The 24,154-nt window shown below is 35.9% G+C and overlaps 1 protein-coding gene across 1 annotated transcript in view; it reads right to left on the reverse strand.

Moving 5' to 3' along the window:
* Positions 1–24,154, reverse strand: part of LOC110018396 — a 68,310-nt gene that overhangs the window by 36,593 nt on the left and 7,563 nt on the right. The window contains exons 4-6 of the mRNA XM_020715697.1: positions 12,553–12,602; positions 11,113–11,179; positions 4,173–4,245 (exon numbers count right to left, since the gene is read on the reverse strand). Of these exons, the coding sequence (XP_020571356.1) occupies positions 4,173–4,245; positions 11,113–11,179; positions 12,553–12,602 (190 nt within the window). The remainder of the gene's footprint in view (positions 1–4,172; positions 4,246–11,112; positions 11,180–12,552; positions 12,603–24,154) is intronic.

The following is a 24,154-nucleotide window of genomic DNA, read 5'->3' on the forward strand; positions in this document are numbered from 1 at the left end:
ATCTGTGTGTGTGTGTAATATAATGGCGCTCTCGCTCACGCTCTGCTAGGGTTTCGCAATGGCGATCCCTGGTTGTTACTCCACTGCATCTCTTCGTCGATCAAGCTCTGCTCGTCGTTCGTCGTTCGTCGTTTCCGCTGGCTTCGCGTTTGTCGCCGCTGTCGACGTGCGTCGTCTGCTGCTCATGCTTCGTCGCTCGTGCGTCGTCGGCTACGTCGGGCTCAATCGTCAAGCTCGGTTACTGGTGGTCGTGCCTTCCAGTTAGGCTTCAGGTCGTCCTCGGGCTCGAGCTGAAATCGCAGGGGTTTCAAGTTTCGGCTCCTGCTCCCTATTTTGGATTCGGAGTTTACTCTTTATTTTTTTCTTCACTGTTCTTAACGTCGCACCTCCATCTATTGGGGATGGCTTCGGGCAGATCGTGCGTTGCTGCCCTTACGGTTGTCCATGCATCAGGTACACCTAAATCGTGTTATTTCGCTCTTTCGTTTGAGTGGGCGGAGGACATCAAGAAACCTAGTAGGAAGAATGAAAATTCTGTCATCTTTTTTATTGAAGTTGAAGGTATTCAACTTATTTCCTCTTGTCGACTGAATTTGATCGGGAAATTTCTGTATGACCATCCCAAAATGGAGCACATTCGTGAGAAATTTGAACTTATGCACCTTGTTGGGGGAGTGAAAAATTGGACTGTTAGATGGAAGACATATTCTTATGCAAATAAATAATGAAGGGATTTATACGCGCTTATTTGCTAGAAGAATACTCTAGATTGATAATAGAGCAATAAAGATTATAAAATGGTCGACTGATTTTGACCCACAGACGAAATCACTAATCATTCCGATTTTGATTCGCCTCCCTGGTCTTAAATTTCGTTATTTTACTCAAAAAATATTATACTTTATTGCCTCTGCTTACGGTAAGTCACTCAAAATGGACATTCTTACTTTTAATCTTTCTCGTTCATCTGAAGCCAGAGTACTTGTTGAAAGAAACATCACTTCATCCGCTTCTGAAGAAATTTGGTTGGGCATACAACACGAAGGATATTGGCAAAAGATAGTGATTGAGACTTTTCCTTCGTATTGTTCGAACTATCGTATGTTCGGTCACTCCAGTTCTCAATGCCACCATTTACACCCCCACCTCAGATAAAAAAATCACAGTTCTCCGTCAGAGGCAGTGAATTTGATTCGCCGTTGTCGCCGCTGTCGACGTGCGTCGTTTGCTGCTCTTGCGTCGTCTGCTACTCATGCTTCGTCGCTCGTGCGTCGTCGGCTACGTCAGGCTCAATCGTCAAGCTCGGTCAATATGACAATGATTCAGTCTCACACACAATGTTGTAGCTCCCCTGTCTTTAGAACCTCCTATCGTGGAGTAGAGGGAGATTCTTCAGACTTAAACTGCCCTAGAACCCATCATCGTTATTACAGGTGGCAATACTTTTACTGCTTCATTACCACCTCATCAGGTCGAGCAAGTTGTTAATGTCACTCAGGCTCATGAGGAACATGATGTGCAACTACCTACACCTGTCCGACCAACTTTGGAATCTACTGATCAGATGAGTCAATCATCAGATGAGGGATGGCTGGTCTGCACATCCAGGAGAAAAAAGAATAATGGAAACATACTTGAGCTCAAGAATCTGATGGATGATACTTTGATTACTTCAGGAAATGGTACTCACCTTATCAATTTGTAAGTCGGCTCACTTCCGAGAACTCGAGGCAGATGGAGGACTAAAGTGAGATGTTCATAGAACTTTTACGCCCTTTGGTGGTTTTTTGGTTTTTTACTTTTAAATATCTTTGCTTTATTTGGGATTTATATGTGTTGTATTGTGTGAATTGGGCTTTCTTTTATGTCCTCTCATACAACCTTTGTGTATCTTTTCCGCTTTAATATATTAGCCTTTGGGTTTTTGTAATACACACACACATACATAAAATGGCGATCGAGAGCTCAACTAGGGTTTCGAATGGTGATTTTCGTCGCCTATAATTTTGTCGCTCGAAGGAGAGGGCTCGTACCTCCTCTCTGTCGTAGACTCTCCGCTCCCGCTTTTCACTTTCCGCTTCCTCGGCTTGCGTCCTTCGACGCCGATGATTCCGTCTGCATCTCTTCGATTTTGATGACGGCGTCTGTCGTTCAAGTCTGTATCGTCCTTCTTTTGTTTTGACGTCGACTTTCGCCTCTCCCTGCCTAACAACTTTGGTTCACGTTTGCGTATGTTCGACGTCGACGTCCGCCTTCCGAGTTCTCAAGACTACGCAGACAGCAATTCTATTGAGATCTTCTAGCAAGAGGATTTACCTGCTCTGATGGAGTTTCCTTCTTCTTCAGTTGAACTTGGCAAAGCCTCATTTGCCCACGTGGTGGGTAATCCTCAGGTGGAGTAGGCGATTGTCTTCCCCTCAAGTTATAAGAATTATAGTTATAAGAATTATCGTGATGGTATCGTGATGGTACAGATGACTGCCCCTTTGTTAAGAATGCAAGTAAAAAAAGTGGAGATGCAACACTTTTTTCTCTAAATTAGAAATTGCAACCCTGAGTGAGAAAATTCAAGTTCGCTCTAATTTGAAAATTTTAATGGGGGCACCCACCTATGGAAGTTATCAGAAAAAATTTTGATGACCTCAAACTAGCAGGAAAGTGAAAAGTATGACTCATGGATGGGAGATGTGTTGATTTAATTAACCGTGGTTGAAGACTACACTCGGATTTTCTCCAAAAGATATCTTAACATTGCAGGCAAGTCAATGAAGTTACTCAAGTGGTCTCATGATTTCGACCTTAATCATGAATCTCCTACTGTACCGGTATGGTTTAGTTTACCTGGTATCAAGCTGCACTTTTTTCATCATCGAGTTCTTTACTTGGTCATACTTGGAGACCCTATGAAACTAACTCTACCCACTTTCAACCTAATCAGATCTTCTGTGACCAGAATACTTGTGGAAAGAGATATTACTTTACTTGATGTTACTAAAGTCTCGTGGGGCACAACTCATAATGGATATTGACATCCCAACGACACTTAATTTAGCTGTAGGCTTCTTTTTTATAGGCCAACATTATACGCGATAATACAAAAAAAAATCTAAGATAATGCAATAAAATTTCATAAGCTTTTCGGAAAATTTAATATAATTTAAAGAGTCATGTTTAGTTCCTCGGAGCTGATCAGAACTATTCAAATGTGTTGTCCCTTATTTTGCACGGAGTAAATATCATTTGAATGCCCAAAATTCTAAACAATATAAAGAATATGAGATAAACTACCAAGGAAAAATATAATGTCTGCTAAAACTTGATCCTTATAGTGTCGATGGTGGAGTTGATGGGGCTTTTGTTTGAATGATTTTCTAAACACACAATTTCAGAGTTGGTCCAATTCAAACTTTATTCCTTGGTTGAGTATTTCATCAAAATGCAAGTGTATGTTGTCCCACGCTTGTCAATGCACCAAGACACAAGCTTTTTGATGCATCATTTGGTATACTTTACAATATATGCAATGCAATGTATGGTTAAATGAGAGTTTGGGGGGGGGGTTCATCCTTTCTTTATTTTTAAAAATTTACGAAGTGGTTGAAGCAGCAATAGACAATTTAGTGGATAAGGTCAATAGTCTACCCTCAAAATTTCATGTAATTCCAAAAAGAAATAAGAAAGATATGCCTAAATTAGAGAAAAGAAACTGTCCAAGTTTCTAAAAGTCAGATTTCATGTTTATCCACATGTGCCAAAACTGCGAACATTGTATATCAGAATACAACAAAATAGTGAGCACAAATGCCATAGCAATCTAAGTATGCCAATGATACCAAGGATCCCAAATTGCAGTATTCCAACAAGAAATGAAAAAGTTATGCCCCAACTCATGCATTTCAGATTTCATAATTGCTAAGAATGCAAACGCAAAAATGATAAAGGATTGCATTAGCTACCCAACAATATGAAGATTGTATGATTTTAATTAGAGTTAAAAGGATTATGTCCAATTTAGTAAGAAAGGGATAAAGCTTGTCTCGAATCAAAATTATATCTAACCAGTAGACATACTCCGAATGGATCATAATGGTCAGTTTGCTGAAATGAGCACATATACAAAATGTTATGACATCCTTTATCAAAGCTAAGTGTGTATAGTAGATAAGACATACCTTAATAATGTTGGCACAGATAAGATTTGCAGATGTGGTTGCCAAACAAGGATAAGTAGCATCAAGGCGGTTCCTGAATCACAAGAACAAAAAGGGAGTTGTTGCAGAACAAGCTATAAAAACAACCACCATTACACTAACAAAACTCTCAAAATTAGTGGAGTGACAATTAAATAATCCCCAAATTCACAAGAAGGTAAAAGGATTACTGCTTTGTTTTGAATAGCACTCATAAGGTACTTGCTCTATACAAAACGTAAATGCTACAGAAATCGTGGTGAGCTACTGAGGAGGACATGTCAAAAAAATAAGCATGGTAACAGGTTGCGTAGCATTGCTACAGTAAGCTAATAAAATCTCAATTGAATAACTAAGCCAAAAACAAGCAATTTTTTTTTTCCATCCAAAGTGCCATCTTTGTAGATATGTGCTTTCTTACATTCACTATTTAGTCCATTATCTCACCAAATTTCTACGACAAATAAAATTTATTATTTTCTAAACCTCTACAAATTGTTCTTAATTATCATGCATTATTAGTTTGTCTTAAATGTTAATTCGATCACATAAATACCCTAGATTAGCTTCAGCTAGATGCTCCATGTTGGTACCAAAGCTAACATTGCCAAGCCTGTCACCAACTGAGGGGCCACCTACAGTATTAAGGTTAAATGACTGTCAACAAAGATTTCTGCATGAGCTCAATGATAAGTAAAAGCCCTACCGAGATCAGGCACCCACACCTAGCATTTATTGAGGAACATTTCATTATATAACTTCCTCTTAAGGGTGACATGAAGCAAGACCATGCTACAGTTTCTACTGTCCGCAAAGTAATGAAATCTACAGATTTGAGATATCAGAAGAACTGGAGAGAATCAGTTAAGTGTTCATTCCAATATTTGTGTAATATTTATATAATTCTAAGATAAATTTGAATAAAAAAGCAGACAAAATAAAAATAATAATATTTACAGAATAAATACAGTAGTGCATAAATTAATAAGTAGGCATAATAATAACATAAAGATAAGAATCCATGGATTGATGAGTAAGCATTAGGATGCCCATGAATAAATGACGTGGTAGTAAAACAGGAAAGAAAGAGGACATAAGTCTTAGTAAGCATGGAGCTTCACTGTGGATACTACTAGACTATTGTCCAACTTTTCTTTCATAAGATGTGCTAACTTCAATGCACTTAGTGCAAATAATTGCATAAGGTTAAGTACAATATTTATGGCTAACTAGTTATCACAATAGAGCCTTATAGGACCTTTTGATTCAACTTTTAAATTCCCTGGGATAGCCTTAAGACATAAAAATTTGCATATTCCCAATTTCATAGATCTGAATTAGACTTTTATGTTTATTTTCCACCTATAAATATGCAATATCCTAAGAAGAAAATCACATGCCAGTAATAAAACATGCATAATCAACATGTGGAAGCTTAAAGGGACGGATACTCTTCACCTTCAGAGATTGCAAATTCAAAACATGAATCATATGATGTAATTTTTTAGAATTGTTTATGAATTAACTTGGCACACCAACAACATGTATAATGTTAGCTTTGGTATGTAATAAATAGATAAGTCTACCCACAAATCTTTAATAAAAGGTATTATGCTATCGTGTCTCTTAGAGCATCCACAAATTTATGATTGATTTTTTAAGCAAAATTGTTATGGCTTGTTGTTGTGATCTAAAGATGAATTATTGAGAGTGTGTTATTAGGGCTACAAACAAGCCTAGCCAAACCGAGCACGTACTTATTTGAGCTCAAGCTTAAATAGTAAAAACATGTTCAAGCTCAGTTCAAACACGATTAAAGCTCGAGCTCATTTATTAAAAACCATATTCAAGCTCGACTTAAACACAATTCAAGCTCAAGCCTAAAAAATGTGTTCAAGCTCGAGCTCGAATGTGTTCCAGCTCGAGCTCATTTATTAAAACCATATTCAAGCTCGACTTAAACACAATTCAAGCTCGTTTATATAAAGATAGTAAAGCTTATTCAGGAGCAACTCATTTAATAAAATAAATAACTCGCAATCAAACTTTAATTGAGCTTATACAAGCCACTTATTTGAAAAAACGAACGAGAGGTAACAAGAATATCTTATTGAGCCAAAAAAATAGACATTTAAACAACACTATTCATAAAAGAGACTTAATTAGGCCATAATTGAGCTAAATTGAGCTTCTTAAAAAGCATGTTAATAAACTTTAAGCAATACTATCAAAACCATAAATGAATCTATTAAGTTGTTCAAGCTTGTTCACTTAATTAGTCTTTACAAAAATATACATGTTTGTTCGATTTTTTAATTAAATGACCATAAAGGAGCTCTAATCAAGCCGAGCTACAAGTAATTTATTGAATGCTTGGTTCATCTTCAACCAAGTGTTTTCCTTCAACGCCAAAGAAGTGTTTTAGCCTGCCAAATTATTCGACTTCAAATTCTTAAAGCAACTTTTTCTTTAAACTTTACATTTCTTCCAAGTTTTTACATGTTTCGACTTCAAATTCTTAAAGCAACTTTTTCTTTAAAGTTTACATTTCTTCCAAGTAACATGATGATATTCATATAAAACAGAAATGCAAAGATTCCTCTTAAAATCATGTGTTTCACAAATAATATGGTCCCCTTAGCTTTAATTATAATTCATGTTATACATTACCCCAAAAAATAGAAATCATGCCCTTGAAAGTTGTTTTAATATATATTCTCTTTTTTTTACATACCTTTATTTGAGCCAAAACCTGATAAGACCTACAATTACTTCCTCCACTAAGTTATCATATAAAAATGCATTCTTCACATTGAATTATTGCATCTAGTCATTGTTGGCTGCTAATGAGAAAAGAACCAAATGAGAGTTCAATTTAGAAACTATAATGAAAGTTTCAAGACAATAAATTTCATATGTTAAAATATAGCCTTTAGCTACTGATATTGCTTTAACAATCGAGTTTATATTATAGCAAAGACCCATATAAAGTCTACTTTTTTTCCTTTTGGCAGCGTCATCAATTCTCTTACATTTCTTCCTTCGTAGCATTATTACAATTCATCTTACTTAGGGGGTGTTTGGTAACATGATTCAAGGCTGGATTTACACGTATTTAAACTAAATCCAACCTAAATCAAGCCAAACATGAAAAATAGGGGATGTAAATTCAACACCCCCAAAATCAAAAATTTTGGGCGACATAACGTTAATCCCGGATTTAGTAAATCCGATTGAAAGTTGGATTTAAGAGATTTAAGAAGGTACCTCATATCGTCGCTTCTTGAATTCACCAAATACATAAGAACAATTTAATAGGATTTAGTGATAATTTAACCAAACATAATTATGAATTCAATACCTCTGAACTTGATAAATTTGGATTTACTAAATTCATTTTTAACTTAAATCCAAATTGTAGCCAAATACCTCCCTAAAGCCTCACGAACAATTTTAAGAATAGAAATAGTATGGAGGCTGCTAAAAAAGAATTAGTAACTATATAAAAATTTTTTTATATAATAAGAACAAATGTTAAGAATGTTTAGTAGTTCTTATAGCTTTGTTTGTAAGCTCAATGATTTCCTCTATAGATTCAATGATAAGAATTGATTTGATTGATTATACTTGTTTAGATTGAAATAAATTTCTTATTAAATAAATACACAATAGATTAGTAAACGGTTCTTTGTACAAGCTTAGTTTATGTCAGAATGGATGGTCTGCTAGGATGCAGATGAAGAAGAAAAATCTAAAAGAAAAAATTAAATTGTGAATTATATTTTTTTCATTGGGGTAAGTAATAAGAAAAGTATAAATCATCATTATTGAAAGTGAAATCAGCAAGCACAAATACCTTTCTTGTAAAAGAATGATAGCATTAGCACACTTATTGAAAAAGAAACTAGTCAATAAAGCTGCATTTAATTACTCTTGGATTAAGTCTCAAAATATATTGGAAAAAAGGTTGTTTGAAGTGTTAAAGAAAAAAATTTGGTTAGGACTTCTGTTAAACTTTTAAGCCTAAGGACCCTTGTAAGTAACTGTTTCAGAATGTAAACAGCTGTTAAAATAGCTTCCCTCTAATATTATTTTAAAACATTATTTTGAAAAAGAAAACCTCTTGTGGTAATAAATAATAAGTCACTCTTTTGTTCTACCACCCCATTTTATTTAGGTTTATAAACACAAGTGACTACTATATTATTCTTTTTCTATGGAGTACAAGGAAAAAGAATGTTAAGAAAATATTTACATTATCACATTTGACTATTTTACTTTCAGCATTAATGTAATTTTTTTCTAATGTGGAAAAGGAAGGAAATGATAAAAATTACACCACTTTTGACTTGTAGTAAAAAGATCCATAACATACGAATGCAATCATCAACAAAAACCACAAACTACTGAGCTTTAGGGATCTTAAGTTTAGAGGATAGTCCCTAAGATAATACTATGAATGAGAGATAAAAGTGCTTTAGGTTCTTATATCACTTATTAAAAAAAGGGCATGCTTGTATTTTGTTAACTAAAAAATTCCATAATAAAATTCTTCAGCTTTAATGTTATTATTTTAAAATTCTTTAACTTAAATGTTCTTATAGGGGAAATATAGTTTTGTGAATAACTAAATATAAGATCCAAATCTTATTTTTTAACGATTTTAAAGTTTATATAAATGAAAGAAAAAATAACATGTTGTGTGGAGATTGCTTGATTATTAGACTTCTTGAGGTAGTAGAGACTATCTCTTTCTTTAGCAAACAAAACTTTGCTTCTCATGCCTTGTTCCTGAAATACATAATGTGAAAGGTAAGAAAATAACACAGCATTTCGATTTTAAAGTTAGCTTTTGGATAGTTAACAGGCTGATAAGTAGTTTTGATAAATGAAGAACATTCAGAATGCAAAAAAATTTATTATAAGAATATCTCCTCGATTAACAACGATTATTAAAAAGCCATCAATAAAAAAAAAGTGTTACTTGAATAAGGAATATATAAATTAAATTTATTAAGGAATTGTCATTTAGTCAATAGCTTTTAAATCAATAATTAGGTATTAAGAGTTGGGTATGTATGCGAATTTAAAAACATGATAAAAAATGATATCTGAGAATGCAAGAGAACAAGCACTTGCCACAAGAGTCCTTTGTAGCAATATCAGCAAATTTTCAACTTCTTTTACTTCTTTAAACACAATGCGTAATTATTTGGTGTTGTCTTCTTACACATGCATTATTTATGCATACCCCTATTCTTTTGCCTAACCTCCTTATGTCATCCAATTTTGGCTCGGCGGTTTACCAGGAAGCTTCCAATTTTTCTCTTTATATGTCAAGAAATTTTGGTGTATGTGTGAAATAGAAAATCTCAATGGCTTTGTTGTATTGAATTAGAGTGCTTCATTTTCACAGTTTTCGTCACTAAGGTCAAACCTTCTATAGGATCATAGATAACATAACTCCCTTTCATCCTTCTTCCATTCAAATGATGGCAATGACTACATTTCGGGAAAGTAATTCTTCTTTTCTAAATATTTATACTCCAACATCAAACTCAATATTTAATCCAACAAAAAAATCATAAATTTAGTTCAAAAAAATTTGAGGGATGCACCTTTACAACATTTCATTTGAATGCACTGATGGTAATCCATCTCTTGCTAAAGATCATGTAGTAAATTAGAGCATTCTATGACAGATGGCCTTCCTTACTTCGTGAAAGACGTTTTTGATTTTATAAATTTAGGTCACATGATGGACTTTAAAAAATATTTGATTCATCATATATCATAATTTTTTTATTGAACGAAAAAACATGCAGATATCAATTATTTCTCAAACTAGAAGTTTCAAATTCACAATATCACCATCGAGTCATTCAAATCCCAAGAATCCTTGTTAAATTTTGGTGCCAAGTAAATCTCTTGATTTTCCTCCTCTTCTAGAAAGTGCAAACCAATCATAGAAGCTTAAAATATTTTTTTCCAATTAAAAAAAAAAATGATGAATGAATGTTTAGTAATTCTCCCAATGTATTTAAGTTATTACTCTTAGTTTCCAATGAACCTACGACCACAAGAATATGGGTATTAGTGTAATCCAAAGGACAAGATATTATGGTAGTAGATGGCTACCAAAAAAAAAGGTAGAATAAGGATATAATGATGAAGACTAAAAGCCTACAAATGAAAAAATTCAATGGTAGATAGAGAACTATAGCAATGATGGCTTGTAAGTTCTAGGTAATGAAATGATAAAGATTGTAACTTATGAAAATACTAAAAAAATAGCCTAAAGCTCTGATATCACCAAAAAGAATTAGTTGAGTGCTTTATTATAACATTTGTCTAATATTTATACAATCCTAAGAGAACTAATAATAAATATACAAAATCAAGGATGATAATTACAAATACCTAATAGTCCACAAATTGATGAGCAGACAAAATAACAATTATAATAGTCTACGGAATTATAAGTGGGTAGTACAGATCCCATAAATCACTAAGGTGAAAAACATAAGAAGAAAAGAGTTCAGAAGTCATAGTGAATGGGGGTCCCTAGTGACAAAATTTATGCGAGTGTTTCACATCATCTTCCAAAGCAAGGGTGGTAAGCATGATAGCCTTAACTGTCTACCATAATCACCGAAACCTATTTTAATTGTGATTCATTGCTTGACCATAGAGAATTAGATGGATTTGATTGGAAAACTCAGCATGCCAAAAAATTGATTTGCAAGCTGTTCAAGAGAATATCAAGTAGAAATAAAAACTTTCAATCTTTTCAAAGGACAACAACATCATCCGGTTCTTCATAAAACCCTTAAATTAAATTATTATAGTTCGATATAAAAATCATTTCGTATCGTATATGCCCAGGCTGCAGTACTAAAACTGCATTAAGGAAAATACATACCATATGCAGTGGTGGCAAATGGAAGTCGAGCAATGTGTTTCAGCTTTTCGCTAAACATGTAATAACCCTGCATCAAAAAACAATCATATTATAGCAGACTTTCACAATAGCTATATCTGCTAATTTACTAAAATATTTACAATCCTGAAATTGCAGAAACAAGAAAACGACATTGTTGTCGCAAGATTCTTAAGAAGTACAGAAAGAGCAAGTTTCTTAAGAAGTACAGAAAATTAAATCAAGGATAAAAAATCTATTTTGTACATGATCAAACATTATTTTCTATTTTCAACAAGAGATCAAAAATATATTGGAGAGATTCATAAAGTTTAATTGCTTAATAATAGTAACAAACTCTCTAAAAGTCTGAGCATCCGCATTTACTTTAAAAAATGCGGATATTTCTAATGTTGCCTTTACACCTTTGCTATTTGAGAAGACACCGTTATTTAGTCATGAAGAAGCAAAAATATAGAAAACCATCATTTTCTCCTTCATCTCTCATTAGGTGCTATCAAAAACAACTCCGATTCATTTATTTTTGTGAGAGGTCACAGACGAGGCCAAACAAGGAGATAAATATGGTCCGAGACACCGAGGTAAATTACCAAAATGCAATAATAAATTGAGATAATTTCAAAAATTTTAACCTTTTAGTTTTCCTGCAAAGCTAACTAGTTGGTCAGGATAGTGCTGATTTATATGGGAAAACCAAGGTGGGTCCTTAAATATTCTAGCATATATTAATACAGTTTCAGTGAGCTTAGACTGCTATTCAACTCTCCTCCAAAAGCAGTGACAAAGTAAATCAAATTGAGTCTGACAAGAAACAATAACACCATAGTCAAAACCAATAAAACTTGGGGCATTTACATAAATAGCACACAATTCTTATGTATTTACATATCTCACACCTAAACTTTCATATTTACACACATTCCACTAAAATCATTAATATCACATCAAAAAAAGTACTATTACCATTTTTAAAAGTAAAATACACATTTTCATGTATGCGTTTAAAACACTAAAGTGCTATGGACATAAATATGAAAGTTTATGTGTGAGATATGTACATACATGAGAAAAGAACTGTGTGCTAAGTATGTAAATTTTCCATAAAACTTTCTCTGTGAGCAGATATCTGGGTTAATAGAACTCCATCCGGACATTCTTATTTTGAAGACACCATCCACTGTGCAACACAACTAGTAATGATATATGTTGTTAAGACACGGTGGATGGTGTATTCTTACAGCCCGAAAGATGACCAGGCCTGAAAGCAGAAAATCAGCATTTGATGGTAAGGCTCCGAATCAGGTCTGAACACAGGAAAACTGAAAAAAGGTAATTGATGAAATATAAAAAGTCCAAAACTCATAAAGCATCTAATAATCTAAGAAAATATATAAATATATAAAATCAAGTAAAAAAAATCACCTGCAACCTTACTTTTTTGACCTGATAGACAAGATACTGCTGAAATGCTCCTACAAACAATTAACATTAAGCTTCGATCAAATGAAGAGCAAGATGATGAGAAGTAATGCATATTCAACTTTGAAAATCAGAATACAGTTTAAGAACTTCACTCATGAACAGAAAAACTGCAAACCCCGATAATAGCATAGCAATGTGCACCCCAATCATTTATTGCATTATTGAATCTTAAATTGGTCAGATAACTTAATATGTTGATCAGGGGTAATGATTACGCGTCCTTTTAAAACTAGATCTCCAGAGGCCTCTTCCCAATAAATGTGGTCGGGTGCAGTAAAAAAAGAAACCTACTCTTTAACCAAATCTGCTAAATATCAGGATTAAGAAGATTATCTGATACTGTTTTAAGGTTCTTAACCGATGTGATAAAGCACAAAAGGTGTTGGAAAAGTCGTAGGATTGGATTGATTCCGTGAGAGAAGAGGTTGGAGAATGGCTAAAAACCAGTGTGAACGACGGCCACGGGACAGCAAATTTAAGCAGGAAGGGGCGGTTTCTGGTTGTAAATATCAGATGGAAGCATTGGGAAAGTTGTAGTAAGCGAAATAAGCGGTGGGACAGCGGGTGGAGCGAGTTTGATGGCTGTCCGGATTGAAAAAAGCAGCCAAATGACAAATCGACGAGGTATGGGTGGCTGGACAAAGAGCAGGAACGAAAAACAGCGGGCAAATTACTACAAGTTGGAGGATGAAGAAGGCCTTCGAATGTCCAGGAGAGATCACCAAATCGGACCTATCAGGCTATAAACACACGAATGAAAGAAAATCAAAGGATACAGAACTCCATTAGGAAAAATCAGAGAAAATATCTCCAAAATACATGAACTAAGCCAAAAGTCCCCCAAACATAAAATATAGCATATAAATAATTCTCTCATAAAAACTAATTAGAAAATAGAGGAATAGAAAAAAATCAACAAGGAAAAAAAAGAAAATGCTAAATTTGAAGTCGGCTTTCCTCGCTCCCGTCTGAATCCACAATCTATGGCTCCATGCGATCTCACGTTCCGTGGCCTCTACAATTCCTCGGACTCGAAATAGACTCTTCGCAAATTCTCCCGGACTAGGAGAAGCTTGTTCTTCTTCACTGGAAAAACATATAATGCATTGTATGATGTTCTTCCCACAAAGCACCTAAAAAGATTTCCAACGTTGTGGTTTACCCCTCCTGTCTGGTAATCTGTCAATTGGTGCACTGTTGAACTGAAGTGAAATTTAACACCACACTTACTACATAGGGGCTCCTTGAGATTGTTCAAAAACTCCTCTTTTTGATCTGAAGTGATGGCATGTTGGACGATTCTCAATAATGGCAAACAAGGGCGTACAATGAGGTTCAGAAATCCTGAAACTTCTCTATTGAGGGCCACACTACCTCAGATGTCATCTCTTTCATGGCACTGTCTTCTAAGCATCATCACAATGGCATCATTACACTATTGTGGTCGACGGAAATCCACTACAAAATCTATGCCCATATTCATCCCAGACAACTTTAAAACACGTAAGTCATTCGAAAAACTATCCTAATAGAAGTAGTCATCATTTCATGTCACAATCAGAGTTGGAGCTGCATCTGAGTTAGTACTCTCACAAATCAAGCCTTTAACCATCAAGTGTGCAACCTGCTTCTCCCACTCCTTATACTCGGTTGAGTGTATATGATAAATAATTTTGTATGGAGAAATCGACTCTGAAATAAAATATATAGCAGATTGGACCACACTCAAGGGTAACCACTTAAGAGAAAAATGGTCAGTCATGATATCCGGCAACTCATTCAACATGGGTTGTCCATTTTCGAGTATCAGCTCCTAAGACACTATCTTTGTTAATCCTATTGTGATCTCTCAATTAGGCTAAAGTTTGAATCACTAGCATCTCTCACTCATCGGATTAAGACTAAGAATTTTCTCTGACGACTTCATTCTCTCATGTATCCTTGTCCATTTCTTTAATTGCTCTCTGCTTAGTGAAAAAGATTTCTCTCCTATTTGGACAATTAGATGTAATATGCCTAAAGCCATAACACTTGAAGCATTTATTGGTAATGATGGATTGAGGAGTACTGGTGGGCTCTAATTTTTCTTCATTATAAACTGGGTTTTCCTCTGGACGGGTCGGTTGGGATATTCCACTAGGTGTACTCTTGCTGCTTAATTCTGAGGTTGTTATATTTGAAGAATGGTGTGAACATGATAATGCGATGATGTCTCTCCACCTTTAAAGATAGAGTCTAAATTTTCTTGTAATATCTAATAGTGTTGAAATTTGACCACATTGCCAATGGACGGTCTCAATCCCCTCAGATATCGAGCAATGATATTTTTCTCAGGCTCCACTAACTACACTTCAACATAAATTGCCCAAACTCAACTGTGTAATTTTCTACTTACCTTGTTACTAAAACTAATTGAGTCTCAAGAACATATCATGTCTATAAGAAACTAGAAGGTATTTACATTGTATTTTTAGTTTCATCTTGAACCAGATTGTGATTTTATTTTTTCTCTTACTATCGTAGGCGTTTCAAATTATCCCCTCACAAAGATGTTATTCCTTAACTTAATAGTGGCTAGCTTCATCATTCTATCTAGTGAGACATCTTGGTACTCAAAGACATGTTCCATTGCCTAGAGTAACTCGATAAACTCGTCCGGATTTATTTAACCGTCAAAATTCAGCAAGTCATTCACTCCAAAATCGTATCTTCTCTGGCATTCAATCCCAAATCGATGTGGCGTCAATTATTCCTCACTGGAAACATCTCGATAAAAGGGATTCACTTCCTCCCTTTGATTTGCCAAGTCACCATTGTGACAACGAGTGACCTCACCAAATCGTCTCTTCTCAAAGACGGCAAACCTCTATTGCATTTGGAAGATTTTTCGCTGCATATCATCCATAGTAAGCCCATGGACACCTCTTTGTAGATTTCAACTAGGAGGTATTATGTTCATTTCTCTCGTTCAAGGTTTCGCCTAATGTAGAGTTGTACATAAAGGTTGGTCGAAGTTTAGGGTTTTGTTGGTCGGTGGTAAATGGCGATATTAATGATTTGGTATTGTGGGGATTTTTTAGAATTTTGGCCTGAAATAAAAAGGACAATTCTCTACAAATTTAGTTTGTCGAGCTCTAATACTAGATGATATCATTCTAGAGTTCTTGTGTGGCGTGATAAAGCACAAAAACTATTGGAAAAGTTACATGATTGATTACGTGAGCGGGGAGGTTGGAGGAAAGGGGCGGTTTCTGGTTGTAAACAGCAGACGTAAGCGTTGGGAAGGTTGTAGGAAGCAAAATAGACGGTGGGACAGTAGGTGGAGCAAGTTCAACAGCTGTCTGGACTGAAAACAAAAACCAAACAACGAATCGACAAGGTACATGTGACACCTCGTTTCATCTCCTTTAGGGGGTCCAAGAGAAGAACCAATGGGGTGTGTTTGTTCTATAAATTAGGACGAGACGAAGGCAGGATCGAGAAAATTCGTGTCAGATGCCGACTCCAATCGTGAATGGCTTACCTAGAGAGAAGACAAACCTCGTGTGTTTGCAGCAAAGAGATCATCGTCGTCTGGCAAACCAAATCGAGCAGATGATCGACTTGGGTTCGAAAGAATGTGTCTACAAGTTTTGGTGTGCGATAGGAAGAAGACAGAAGACTTCTCGTGAGCCCTATGTGCATGCAAAAGAAAAGGGAAGCCCGTGCCTTAGCCAAACAGCCTCAGCTACGACACAGGAAAGAGGAGTGGTGCACTAGATGATTGAAGGAATAAGAGAGGAAGGAGCTTCCGTGCGTGTTGGTAGGAGGCGGATCTCACTGCAAAGGAGGAAGAAGGATCTCCAAGTGCGGGTAAGAGAGACCGAAGCTTTAAAAGTTAAGGATTTAAAATTATAAATTTATGAATTTATATTATATTATAAGAATATTAATATGCATATTTCTGCATTAATTACTTTGATTTGTTGTTATTTGTTTTCATTTTTTTATTTTATCTTTATTTGTTTCCTTACTAGTAGATCATGAAATGAGTTTATATTCCTCTTTGCATCAATAAGATCACCTGGTTCTATTCTCAAAGTTAACATGGTATCAAAGCTAGGTTCTAACCTAGCTGTCAGGTTTCTCCACTAACCGCCAACTGGCAGACCTTCGTTCTAGCAATCCAGAACAACTTCTCCCTCCAACTGCTCGTTCTAGCGGCTAGGTCTTCCTTCCAGGCGCAAACTAAAGGCAACGAAGCACTTCAAGCAGGAAAGCGTTTGGAGGCTGTGGAGCTCTATATTGTTGTTTTAACATTGAATATGGAATCTTGCCCTTCAACAATATGCTTTCACATCTGTGTCGCTGCATATCAACCTCTGGGCCAAATTACTGATGTTATTGTAGATTGTAGTCTTGTTATTGCTCTCGACTCTACTGATGCTATTGCAAATTCCAAGCCACTAAGGCTCCCTACCAACTGTCGGATCCTCCTTCAGCCAGTCAGGTCTCTCTCTAGGTCGTCAGAGTCCCTCCAAATTGTCCTTCCAACCGACCAAAGCTTCTTCTAGCCGCTGGAATTTTCCTATGCTAGCCGTTTTTTCTCTGATCGCCAGAGCTCCATCCCGAGGCCATATCTACCCATGCAGGATCTTCCATTGTTGGTTCTTCCTCCTACGGTCAGAATATTCCTGTTTCTCAACATCCCAACATCTCCTTCAGCTCAGTCCGAATTATGCGGACTCCACCACAGAGCCACCTTCCAATGGTGTACTTGAATCCAACGGAGGATCGACATCAACCTCAAATCCTCTATCGATCGAAGCACTCGCTTGGGTCTCTAATAGTTCTCAACCCCGGACTGGTTATCCTACTTGTGATTACTATCGCAAACCCAACTACACTCATGATAATTGTTGGAAGCCCCACGAGAAACCTACATCCAAACATTCGGCCAAATCTTCCACTGTTAAGGGTCACTATGACATCTGAATCCAACACGGTACAAGAAATCTCTACCCAGAGCAATCTGAAATCCTCCAATTCTCTTAAAAGTCAAATGAAACACTTAGTCAAGCTACTTGGATCCAATTTGCTCTCTTCCGACCCATCAATTTCCCACGTTCGTCAAAGAATCAAACTTATGACACTCGTTTCTTTTGCCCCTTCTAGTCCAAGGATCATTGATTCAGGTGCTACGGATCATATGACTGGAAGCTCTCAGGCCTTCTCGACATACTATCCTTGATCAAGGAAATATACTATTAAAATTGCTGATAGTTCTCAAAATTTCATTCCTAATAAAGGATCTGTTGTTTTAACAACAGGTCTAACTTTGTAATATGTGTTACATTACCTCTGCTAAAGTGTAACATTTTATCTGTTAGTAAGTTGACATATGACATTGATTACGTTGCTCATTTTTCCTCTGATGTTTGTGTTTTTTAAGATCGTCGTTTTGAGATGATGATTAGAACTGTTAAGCGGGTAAGCAGGCTCTACGTTCAACAGAAAAGTACAAAGAATAAGGACACTCCACCCAGCAGTTGTAGTTTATCTCAGTCCATTAAATGTCCTATTATAGTGTTACACTATTGTTTAGGTCATCCTAATTTTCAGTATCTAAAACAATTGTATTTGTTGATGTTTACTAATAAAAATTTTTCTAATTTCAAATGTGAAATCTGTCAGTTATTCAAATATTATTGTGTTTCTTATCCATCTCACAATTACACACATTCTGCTCCTTTCTCTCGTATTCACAATGACTTAGGGGAACTCTTTCGCAGTTCTAACTACATCAATAAATGGTGGTTTCTTACTTCAATTGATAACCACACTTAGATGACGTGAGACTATTTTAAAAGATAAAATCTGAAGTAGTCATTTTCAAAAATTCACACATTCATTTTGACTCAATTCAAAACTCTTATTCAAATCTTTTGGACTAACAATGATCATGAATTTTTTAACTATCTACTAGGAGAATGTCTGATATTTAAGAGAATCCTTCATCATAGTTAGTGTACTGACACTCCACAATAAAAATGGGATACACGAGAGGAAAAAACCGGCATCTTCTCGATGTTCCTCACTACATTATGTTTCATTATAATGTCTCAAAACATTTCCGGAATGATGTAATTCTTACCGCCACTTATTTCATCAATAGAGTTTCCTCAAAAATTCACAACTTCTACACCCCTTTAGCCGTCTTGAGATCGTGTTTTCCTAACAATCGCATCTTCTCCACTTTAAATAACAATTTTTTTAGGTGCACAACCTTTGTTCTAAACAAGACCCAAACTCGAAGTAATCTTGATTCCAGATCCATAAAATATATTTTTTCTATGATACTCTGTTACTCAAAGGGAGTATCGATGTCTTAACTTTACCACAAATAACGTCTATGAGAGTGTTGGTGTCTCCTTTTTGTCTACTCTCGACGCTCTCGTTCTGATACACCTACTCTGAAACTCATTAACCCCTTATTGGACCCTAAATCCCCTCCGGACGACATCCCAGCACTGCTCCTACTCCAAAAGGGGAAGCTAGTTCCTCTAGCAAAGTACACAATTAGACAGGCTCTCTCTAGTCCATGGCAAACTATATCTCTTTTCGCAGATTATCACGAACCTACAGAGCATTTGTTACAGCCCTAACCAATCATCACCTTTTATTGAGGCTGCCTTAACAAACCCAGCCTGAATAGTTGTTGTCATGGAGGAAATAAATGCCCTTCAGCGGAATCATACTTGGGACATTGTTGATCTCGCTTGGCGCAAAAAATCAGTGAGATGCAAGTAGATTTTTAGCAACAAGTTTAAATCCGATGGACCCTTTGAACGCAATAAGGCACGGTTAGTCGTCAAAGGGAGCTCACAGACCTATGGAGCTGACTATGATGAGACATTTGCTTCCGTTGGTAAATTAAACACCATTTAGGTCCTCTTATCTCCTCTTATCCCTTGTAATGAATCTGGATTGATCTTTATTCCAGCTTGATGTCAAAAATGCATTCTTGAATGACGATCTTACAGAGGTATACATGGTTTTTCCTCCTCGCTTTAACTCCACTGCCTTCAAGAGGCAAGTATGTAGACTGTGAAAATCCCTCTATATATTGAAGCAATCACCACGGCTATGGTTAGAAAAATTCACAAAGGTGGTGTTAAGTTATGGATTCAATCAGGCTCAATCGGACCACACTCTCTTCTTCTAGCATTCCACCAATGGCCCGGTAGCTATCTTTATTGTTTATGTTGACGATATTGTTCTCACAGGTAATGATCTACCAGCATCGAAGTCTGTGAAAGACAGTTTTGTTGCTTCTTTCGAAATGAAGATCTTGGGATCTCTCTGGTACTTCTTAAGCATAGAAGTTGCTCAATCATCTAAGACTATTTGTCTATCTCATCGAAAAAATTTGATTGACCTTTTGACAAAAAACAATCTTCTCCTATGCAAAGAGTGACTGTCCCGATGGATTCAAATGAAAAACTTATTTATGTTCCCAATGCAGTTCTTATTCACAAAACTCACTACCACACATCGACACATTCACGTAGTTGGGATAGTCAGTCAATTCATGCATGATCCTTTTGAGCACCATCTCCAAGCTATCCACTGGGTTCTCCACTATTTAAAGCGCACATCGGCCTCAAATTTAATTTTTTTTCGTCACACCTCACATTCTATTGCAATTTACAAAGACGCATATTGGGTTGGGTCCATCCATGATCGGCAGTCTACATCGAGGTATTGCTCATTTTTGTGGGAAAACCTGGTCACATAGAAAAGCAAGAAGCAATCTGTAGTTGCTCGGAGCAGTGCAGAAATTGAATTTTGATCCATGTCCCTAAGCATTTGTGAAGCTCTCTAGTTATACATCATGCTCCACAAACTACTTATGACAGTCTCTACTCCCTTACAGTTGTTCTGTGTTAACAAGACTGTTATTAGCATTGCTCACAACCCGATCCAATATGATCGCACCAAGCATGTTGAGATTGACCGTCACTTCATTAATGAAAAGATTATTGAAATATAAACTTGATTTAGTTATTTAAATAAAGCATAATTTCTACAAACATGTCTTATCTAGAAGTTTATTCTAGAATATGTGATAGATGTGAAATTATTTGTAATCATTAGATTGGAATTGTAGTGGCACAATCCTAACCATTAATTTCGGAGGTGTCACTAGTATAAATAGGAGTGGAGTTTTTGAGTTTGTATCAAGTCAAGTAATGGTGATCAATAAAAGTGAAGCTTCTTTCATAAATTTTTAGTTTTTGTCATCTCCTAAAAGCTTCTCCATTCTAACAAAATGGTATCAGAGCCTAAAGGTTCCTTTATAGAGCAATGGCAAACGGTGGCATGGTTTCCTTCCAAGTTCCGATGCTTAAGGAAAACATCTACGACAATTGGAGTATCAAAATGAAGGCACTCCTTAAAGCGCATGACGTTTGGGAGGTTGTGGAGAAATACTACGATAAGACAAGCGACGAGTCTGCTCTATCCACAACACAAAATGATAGCTTAAGAGACTTGCAAAAGAGAGACAAGAAGGCTCTCTTCTTCATCTATCAAGTTTTAGATGAAGATAATTTTAAGAATATCTCAAGTGCTACTTCGACCAAGCTAGCATGGAAGAATCTCGAGGTTTCCTATAAGGGAGAAGAGAAGGTTAAAAAGGTACGAGTTCAAACTTTAAGAAATTAATTTGATGTTTTGCATATGAAAGAAGGCGAGTTGGTCTCCGATTACTTTTCTAGAGTCATTACCATTTCCAATCAACTAAAAAGAAATTGTGAGAAATTAGAAGATGTGGCTATCATGGAAAAGATTTTTCGATCGTTAGATTTAAAATTTGATAGTATCACAACCATTATCAAAGAGACCAAGGATTTACAAGCAATGACGATAGAGTAATTTCTAGGTTCATTACAAGCCCATGAAGAAAAGAAGAAGATGAATGAAGAGATTGTCGAACAACTTCTCAAGACGGATCTCCAACCAACTCAGAAAGATGAAAGCTTCAACAATATTAGAAGCCAACATGGAAGAGGTAGTGGACAAGGACGAGGTCATGCTAGCAAGGATGGGATACCAAAAATAACTATGATAAATGAAAAAAATCTACAAGAGGACGTGGTCGAGGGCGCTCAAACTCGAGGTATGATAAATCTCAAATTAAGTGTTATAATTATAACAAGTTCGAGCATTAAGCGAAAAAATGTAGAGCACATAAGTACAAAGTTAATGAAAGAGTCAACTACATAGAAGAAAAAAGAGAAGAATATGGCACTCTACTTCTAGCATACAAAGACAATGAAAGAGGTGAAGATAGTACGTGGTACTTGAACACCGGTGCAAACAACCATATGTGAGAGACGAAGCATGTTCGTAGAGCTTGACGAATCAGTAAGCGGCAATGTGTCTTTTGGAGATAAGTCCAAGATAGAGATGAAAGACAAAGATAACATTCTCATCCGTCAGAAAAATAAGAAGCATCAATTTATTTCTAATGTTTACTTTATGCAGAATATGAGAGCAACATCTTGAGTTTAGGGAAACTCTTGGAGAAAGACTATGATATTCACTTGAAAAAAAATACTCTATTCTTAAAAAACAATATTGGTGACTTGATTGTTAAGTGTCAATGTCTAAAAATATAATGTTCTTGCTCAACATTCAAAACGATATTGTCAAATATCTTAAGACCTGTTATAAAGATGCTTCTTGGCACTGGCATCTTCGATTTGGACATCTCAACTTCGGAAAACTCGAATTGTTTTCAAAGAAAGAGATGGTGAGAAGATTACCTTGCATCAACCACCCTGATCAATATGTGAAAAATGTTTACTCAGAAAGCACTTCAGGAAAAGCTTTCCAAGGGAGTCGACTTTAAAAGCCCATACATACAGATGTTTGCGGTCCAATAAAGTAAAGCTCACTCGGTAAGAGCAACTATTTTCTTCTATTCATATATGATTTTTTACAAAAAATATGGATATATTTCTTAAAAAAAAAATCAAAAATTTAAGGCAGATGTAGAGAAAGAGAGTGGTTTCAAGATCAAAACTATGTGATCTGATTGAGGAGGATAATTCACTTTAAAAGAATTTCAAGAATTTTGTGAAGTCAACGGAATACGTCGACTTCAAACTGTTCCAAGATCGCCCAACAAAATGTAGCAGAAAAAAAAAATAGAGTCATCCTCAACATGACAAGGAGCATGTTAAAAAGCAAGAGATTGCCAAAGGAGTCTTGGCCAGAAGCGATGAAAAGCGATTGCATGTGTTGTTTATTTGGCTAACCATTTGGCTAACCGATCACCAGCAAGAAGTGTGTTGGGAAAGACACCATGAGAAGCATGAGTGAAAGGAAGCCCGGCACGAGTTTTTGGATGCATAACTCATGTACACATACCCGACGAGAAAAGAAGTAAGATGGATGACAAGAGCGAAAATTCATTTTCATTAGTTATGACAACAACTCGAAAGGCTACAAGCTATACAATCCAAATACAGGGAAGACAACCATCAGCAGAAATGCCATATTCGATGAAGGAGGAGAATGGGACTGGGGACTATAGGACTGGGGACTACATGATGGGGACTACATGATGGGGACTACAACTTTTTCTCATACTTTCAAGAAAAAGACGCAGAGCAGTCAAAGATCGAGCAAGCAAGAGGAGAGTTTACTACTCCACAAACAACATTGACTACAAGTACTCAAAGTGACTCATCGCCATCAACTTCAAGAGAAAATTCAAGTGAAACAGTATCACTATTCAGAAGATTATAAGAACTTTACAACTTCAAGAGAAAATTCAAGTGAAAGAGTATCACTATTCAGAAGATTATAAGAACTTTGTGATGTAACTATGAATCAAGATAATCACTTTTTTTTGTCTCTTTGTCGACTGTGAACCCATGAATTTCCAAGAAGTCATACAAAGCAAAAAGTGGAAAAATGGAATGGGTGAAGAAATCAAGGCAATTGAGAAGAACGACACATGGGAGCTAGCTTGACTTCCTAAAGAGCATAAGGCAATTAATATGAAGTGAGTGTAAAAAGGAAAGAAGAATTTCAAAGGATAAATTGAAAGATACAAGATAAGATTGGTGGCAAAAGGCTACAGTCAAAGAGCAGGCGTCGACTATGATGAGGTATTTTCCCATGTTGCTCGATTAGAAACTATTAGACTGATCATCTCTTTGGCAGCTCAAAATAAGTGGAGAATACATTAAATGGATGTAAAATTTGTCATCTTGAATGGAATACCTGAAGAAAAAGTCTACATTCAGCAGCCAATAAGGTATGAAGTCAAAGAGCAAGAAGACAAGGTTCTAAAGCTAAAAAAGATTTTCTATGGGCTGAAGCAAGCACCAAGAACATGGAATAGCCGAATAGACAAGTATCTGCAAGAGAAAAACATCATGAAGCGTCCTTATGAGCATACTTTTTATATCAAGAATGATGATGAAAATGTCTTGATTGTTTATTTGTATGTCGATGACTTGATCTTCACCGAAAATAATCTTAGAAT

This window comes from Phalaenopsis equestris, unplaced genomic scaffold (assembly GCF_001263595.1).
Source record: "Phalaenopsis equestris unplaced genomic scaffold, ASM126359v1 Scaffold000021, whole genome shotgun sequence".
In the NCBI taxonomy this organism is placed as follows: domain Eukaryota; kingdom Viridiplantae; phylum Streptophyta; class Magnoliopsida; order Asparagales; family Orchidaceae; genus Phalaenopsis; species Phalaenopsis equestris.